This window comes from Eschrichtius robustus, chromosome 7 (genome assembly GCF_028021215.1).
Source record: "Eschrichtius robustus isolate mEscRob2 chromosome 7, mEscRob2.pri, whole genome shotgun sequence".
In the NCBI taxonomy this organism is placed as follows: domain Eukaryota; kingdom Metazoa; phylum Chordata; class Mammalia; order Artiodactyla; family Eschrichtiidae; genus Eschrichtius; species Eschrichtius robustus.
In genome coordinates, this window is record NC_090830.1 from 131,898,864 (window position 1) to 131,905,443 (window position 6,580).

At 52.0% G+C, this 6,580-nt stretch overlaps 1 protein-coding gene across 1 annotated transcript in view; it reads right to left on the reverse strand.

Annotated features, from left to right (window-relative positions):
- Nucleotides 1-2,991, reverse strand: part of LOC137767214 (uncharacterized) — a 95,418-nt gene extending 92,427 nt beyond the window's left edge. The window contains exons 1-3 of the mRNA XM_068547924.1: nt 2,987-2,991; nt 1,049-1,196; nt 739-937 (exon numbers count right to left, since the gene is read on the reverse strand). Coding sequence (XP_068404025.1) covers nt 739-937; nt 1,049-1,196; nt 2,987-2,991 — 352 coding nt within the window. The remainder of the gene's footprint in view (nt 1-738; nt 938-1,048; nt 1,197-2,986) is intronic.
- Nucleotides 2,992-6,580: the final 3,589 nt, after the last annotated feature.

Genomic DNA, 6,580 nt, shown 5'->3' on the forward strand with positions numbered 1-6,580 from the left:
CGTTTATGAGGTCTCAGGTAACGCCAGCACCCTCTGGAGTTTGCAAACTCCCAGAGGACAAGGTCAGGGGGCAGAGGAGCAGACAGGCAGGACCAAGGACCCAACACTGCCCCACCAGCACCCTGCTCCCAATTCCTACATGAGGACAACGAGACTGCAGAGGTTGCAGAACTGGACCAGAGTTACAGAGCTGGCGACTAGCCTGGAAAGACGCAGGAGCAAGGAGGGGGAGTCGAGGTGGGCCACTCCCTCCCACCTCCCACCTCCCGCCAAGGAAGACTTCAGTTGGGTCCAGCTCTGGGCCCAGGCACTGGCCTTGCCCCTGGCACTCACACAACCCAGGGCTGCCAGACCTCGCCGGCGGGCAGGACTGTCAGTATGTCAGTGCCCAGGCGCCAGTGTCATCCAGCCACAGCCAGGTGAGCACCGGGCCCCACATCCTCACACTCGTTGCACAACTCCCCTCCCCCAACCACCGGGGCGACTACTACTAACCCCACCTCCTCTCCCCCCTCTCCCCCTCCTTCCACTCCCCTCCCCCCCCTCCAGTCCAAAGCCCCTGTCCTTGCAGGACCTCAAGCTGCAAATCCCTCGGAGGCCACGGCAGCCGTCCAAGGAGCTTCCAGGAGGTCCCGGGAGGCCCTTCCCACGGGGTCAGAGCGCCCCCTGCCCCCTGCCGGGTGGACTCACAGGCGACCATCACTTGTCAGGTCGGCCACGAGACTCTTTAAAACTCACCATCCCGGAGCGGTGGTTGCTTCTCCCGCTGCCCTGCACAGTGAACTGAAAGGGGCTCCAGAGGTGGGCAGCGGACGGCGCCTGGGCTCTCAGAGGCTGCAAGCGATTCACAGACCCCAGTGTAGGCGACAGAGGGCTGAACCGGGGCCCCACGCAGCAGCGCCCGTCTCTGCGGGGAGTGGCCGTGGGAGGCCTGTGTCTACACTTCCGATTTTCCTACCAGGAGCACATTTAATAATGAAACAACTTTTGCAAAAGTACACTGCATTCGGCGCGCGGGACGCGGCTGTGCGGCGCGGGGGCGCAGGACCATCAGCCTCTCGGGGCGCAGGCCCCGCCCCGCCCCGGCCGTCAGAGCCTCCCGGCCCCTGCGCACGCGCGGCGTCCCGCTCTCCGTTCGGACCCCGGGACCAAAGCTTTGCGGACAGCGCCCCCTGCCGTCCCGAGGCGGCCTACGCCTGCGAGCGGCCGCCGCCAAACCAGACTCCCAGTTACTCCTGGTTATGCTGAGTTGCCCTGGAGGGGCTCGAACTTGGAGGCGAGGGGACCGCCCTTTCCTCCACCCAGAGCCTGAAGCCCCTTGTCCGCGCCCGAGGAACTGACTTTGGGGGAAACTAAGTCACTAGAGGATATAGGGAATGCACAAAACGCGGTGGCTGTCTTGGGCCATACCTGTATGAAATCTAATTCCTGGGGTCACAGACCCCAGCTCCACTGTGGGGTCAGGAGGCGTGCTGGGGGACCACCTGAGCCGTGTGCTCAATGGCTGGGGGTTTAGGCCAGCCGGATGAGTCCCAGGGCCCACCTCCAGACACCAACTCCGCCAGGACCACTCTTTAAGAAATATTGTCTTAATTTGACCCCCTCATTTCATAAAGGACAGACAGGCAGTGACTTGCCTAAGATCACACAGCTCCTCAGAGGGAAGTGCAAAACGGAAGCTCTGGCAGCATGTCTACCACCCCACCTCCATCCCACAGTTAGAGAAACCAGGAGGCTGTCACCAGGTTCAGGCCCAGCTCTGCTACCACTGCTGTGTGCACTGTAGCAAGTCCCTTCTCCTCTCCAAGTCTCCCAGGTCTGTGTTCTAGCATGACATGATGGGCAGTGGCCATCCCCTCCATGATTCTAGAATTCCTGGAGCAGAGGCAGACCCTCACCCAGGTTTGAGCTCCTAGGTCACCATGTGAGGTCCTGCAGCTTTGTGTGCTCTTTGCGTGTGTACTTTTAAAGTGCTCCCAGGAGTAATTACTTCCAGATCGTTAATAAGTACATGGCTCGGCCCTCAGGAACCACTAAATTTAAGTGCTTTGTGATAAAAAGGAAGTCAGAAGAAATTGAGGACTGGCAGAACTTAGTAGCGTCCTCCACTTTCTATCTCAGAGAGGAATATGCACCCCGATGGCCTGGGGGGAAGGCCACCAAGATCAGAAGGAACCCAGGCCCTCCACGGCCCATGTGTGCAGGAGCCAGAGTCATAAACAATCCAGTGGAACAGGATGCTTTGAGCCAGGTTCTGCCTTACTCCCATTTATCTTTAGCTACCATCTGCTCTGCACTTAAGTATTGTGATACAAATTATAAAAACCGTACTAGCTCAGATATTTCATTAACGATTTGAGGGACTGGACCAATGCATCGAGGGAGAAATCTCATTTCCAAGGTAATCAAAATAAAGGCTGGGGAGCTAATAAACTCCTCTAAGCTATTATACATGCAGGGAGCAGTAGAGTAAGTCCTGAAGTAGATTTTAAAGAGTTTTTCCTAAAAGGACTAAGCTGCTTTTGCGTATCTATCATTCATTTGAACGGCTCCTGCTTGTATTTTTCAGAATCCATCCCCCAAGTTAGAAACAAATTGAAATGCTTTTACACACACCCGGGGCCCCTCAGCCATGCTCCTGAGCCAAGTGGAGGAGCTGTCCCCTGTGCCCCCAGCTGCTGGAGCACCTGTACTACCTCTTGCCTCCCTGCAGAAGCCTGGTCCAGCCCACCCAGGGCTCCAGGGCTCCACCGCTTACTATTCCAATGACCCAAGACAAGTTTGTCTCTCTAAGCCTTGGTTTCCTCGTCCGTAAAATAATGGGGATATTAGTACCTGTGATGAAACCTAACACATTTGGAATAGCACCTAGCACATACTGTTCAATGCTATTTCTTGGAACCACTGCCTCTCCTCTGGGGCTAGCCACGTGGTACATAATATTTTTCAAATAAATGTACTCATAATAGGGAAGAACAAATCTGACCCCATGCTGGATGTTTCTTTAAACTATGCATTCTATTGCTTTTGCTACAAGTGAAGAATGTTGCCTATATCCTGAGATAGACAGGATAGCTCACTGTCAAGGCTCTGACCTTTGAAAGTATATAACGCTTTCATTCACATAGAGATAAAAAGTTGCAGAACGGAGAATAACGTTTTTCTTGTTAGAAGTTTACAGGAACATTGTGACCTGACCTAGGTGGAGGGCTGCAAGAAAAAAGGATTCCGACACCAAGAAGTCTGCAGCACCCAGCCACGCCCCCTCCCTTTCTAGTATAAAAGCAGCCTGAACTCTAGCTTCTTTTATACTGAAAGGGAAGCGGGTGTGGTGAGATGCTTCTTTGGGACACTAGTCCACAATCTTCTCTGTCTGCTGGCTTTCCAAATAAAGTCGCTCTTCCTTGCCCCATCAATTCCTCTCTCCATTTATTGGCCTGTTGTGCAGCGAGCAGCACGAGCTTGGACTCGGTAACATACTGACTAAAAAGCCCCATGAGGTCAAGGACCATGTCTGTCTCTTTCACCAGTGGACCCTAGTGCAAGCCCAGTGCATGGAATGTCAGGTTTAGTGAATGACACCCTGCTTTACAGTCAATATCCACTCGTGCATCCACATTCAATATCCACTTTGCAAAGGCTGCACACCAGACTCCCCTAGGGAGCATTTAATACCCTGAGATTCTGATGGAATTTATTTGAGGTGAGGCCTGGACATTGATATTAATTTTTAAGCGCTCCAGATGACCCTGACAGGCAGCCAGTGTTGAGAAACAGATCTAAACCTACAAGTGGTTCCCACGTGGTGTGTCCCCTTCCTGTCAGGAGAAAGCTGGGATCTTTAAATTCCTAGTGCCTGAAACACACTGTAATTTCACCTTTGTAATTCCTCCTCATGTATTATCCTGGGTAAATCAGACATCTTGTCCCAACCTCGGTTTTCTTATGTGTGCAATGATTCATTTAGATGAGGTGTCCGAGATGGTCGGAATCCAAAGAACAAGTCATCGTTGGAGTTTGTTATGGGCTGAATTATGTCACCCTCCCACACTCTTACGGTGAAGTACTAACCCCCAGAACCTCAGGATGTGACTGCATTTGGAGATCAGGTCTTCAAATTGATTATGAAGCTAAAATGAGGTCATTAGGGTGGGCCCTAATCCAATATGACTGGTGTCCTTATAAGAGGTTAGGACACAGACACACAGATCATGTGAGAGGTCTCAGAAGAAACCAACTCTGCAGTCACCTTGATCTCAGAATTCTAGCCTCCAGAATTGTGAGAAAATAAACTTGTGTCATTAAAGACACCCAGTCTGTGGTGCTTTGTTATGGCAGCCCTAGCAAATTAACACAGGGTTTGTGTGTATATACAAAATAGCTCCTGGATTATCTTTCTTTGGATGACTCTAACCCAGGGCTTGTATCCGGGCATCCCGTTCTCACTGTGGGTCCTCTACTTTGGGCCACTCTTCTCCTTCAGGGCCCAGCCAGTCCCCTCTCCCCTGCTCTGGCTGTCACTCTTCCAGAGGTCCTCCCCCCACCTGAATTTGTGTGCTGGGGCCTCCTGCTAATGATCATATGCCATAGGTAGCATCTGTACCACAGAGGTGAGCGTCTCATTCACGGATCTAGAGCTCTGCCCGGTGCTGTGCCAGGGCTGTGCCTACACCATCTTAGTCCTCAGACCTCTCCTGAAAGGCGGGTATTATGCCACCTCCTCAAATGAGGAGTGAGGCTCTAAGATGTGGCAATAGCTCTGACATTCCACGCCAGGTCCAATTCCAAAGCCTCTACCTCCTCCCTGCCTCCCCACCACCCAGGCTCCCCTGCTTCAGCCCCGGGGGGGACTCGGAAGAGTGAGGGCCTACCTGCCTTGTTCGCTGTCCACACACCCACAGCCCCAAACATGGCTGGCAGACCAGTAAGCATGGGCTTCCCTGGTGGCGCAGTGGTTAAGAATCCGCCTGCCAATGCAGGGGACACGGGTTGGAGCCCTGGTCCGGGAAGGTCCCACGTGCCACGGAACAACTAAGCCCGTGCGCCACAACTACTGAGTCTGTGCTCTAGAGCCCGCGAGCCACAATTACTGAGCCCGCATGCCACAACTACTGAAGCCCGCGCGCCTAGAGCCTGTGCTCAGCAACAAGAGAAGCCACTGCAATGAGAAGCCCGCGCACCACAAGGAAGAGTAGCCCCCACTTGCCGCAACTAGAGAAAGCCCGCGTGCAGCCACGAAGACCCAACACAGCCAAAAATAAATAAGTAAAAAAAATAAATTAAAAAAAAAACAACAGTAAGCATACACTGGGTGAGCAGCTGTGCAGCTGGTGGGCTTTCCTAACTCATTTGGGATCATCCTACTTCCCCACTTCACTCCCTCCCCTCAGGGATCCCACTGCTGACCAATTAAAAGCCCCAGCTGCTTGCCCAGGATTCCAGACTCACCAACACCCTTGGCCACCTTATTGCACCCCAGGTTCTAACTATGCTTTCCTACAGGGCCTTCCTCAAACCATTAAGGCCCTCAAAGAATTTAGCAGGAAGCTTGCTGATTTGTTAAATTCACCTCGCCTTTAGGCCTTCTCTGATGGGTGAGAACTGCTGAATGCAAATTAAACTTACTCCTGATAGTGATCTTGTGCCTTAAGGCAGCATCAGCACCTGCATCTCCTGGGAGCTTACGGGAGAGGCGGAGGAATCTCCGGTCACCCACACACGCTGAATCAGAATCTGCATTTAGGTGAGATTCCTAAGACAGGTTCTCAGCCCTGAGTGCACACCAGAATCACCTGGGGAGCTTGAAAGTTACTGATGCCTGGTGACACCCCCGAGATTCCGGTCTGGATTAAGGCCTGAGAAACCCCTGGTGATTCTAATGTGCACAAGGTGACGTGATCGGCAGCAGCGTCAACCTTAATAACCCGTCCTACAGTCCCAACCAGGGGTGAGAACCGGCAGCCTCTGATGTCTTATGAGGGACCTCACGTTCAGGGGCCGGGCAGGCCTAAGCCGGAACCTCCCACCAAGACCAGTAAGTGTTGCCATTGGTATAAGCAGACCCTCCTGTAACCTCTGGCTCACAAATCTGGTCACTAACTCCCATGTTGCTACGAGGTGACTCGTTAGAACCTGGTGGGGGCAGGGAGCTGCACGGCACTACTCATTAAGTTGTTCCCTTCCACACAGCGATCCACCTCTAGGGATCTACTCCACAGAGACACTCACACGTAAGATACGAAGTGGTCACGACCAGCTATTTAAAGAGTGAATAAGTGTTCATAACATATGGAAATCACACCATCACGCTGTACACCTTAGACTTATACAGTGATGTATGTCTAATGTATTATTTCTCAATAAAACTGGAAAAAATGCTATTAAAATTCTGTTCCACTTCTAAAAGAGAAAACAAGTGAAAAACTGGAGACAACTCAAATGTTTCCTGATACGAAATTATAATATACCCACTTAAGATAAAATAGTATAGTCATTAGAGTGTGAAATAAAATTCATATTTTATGGCAAGACAAGAAAAATTTAAACATAAATTCTCTCTGCCCTTTGGCCTCCTCTCTCC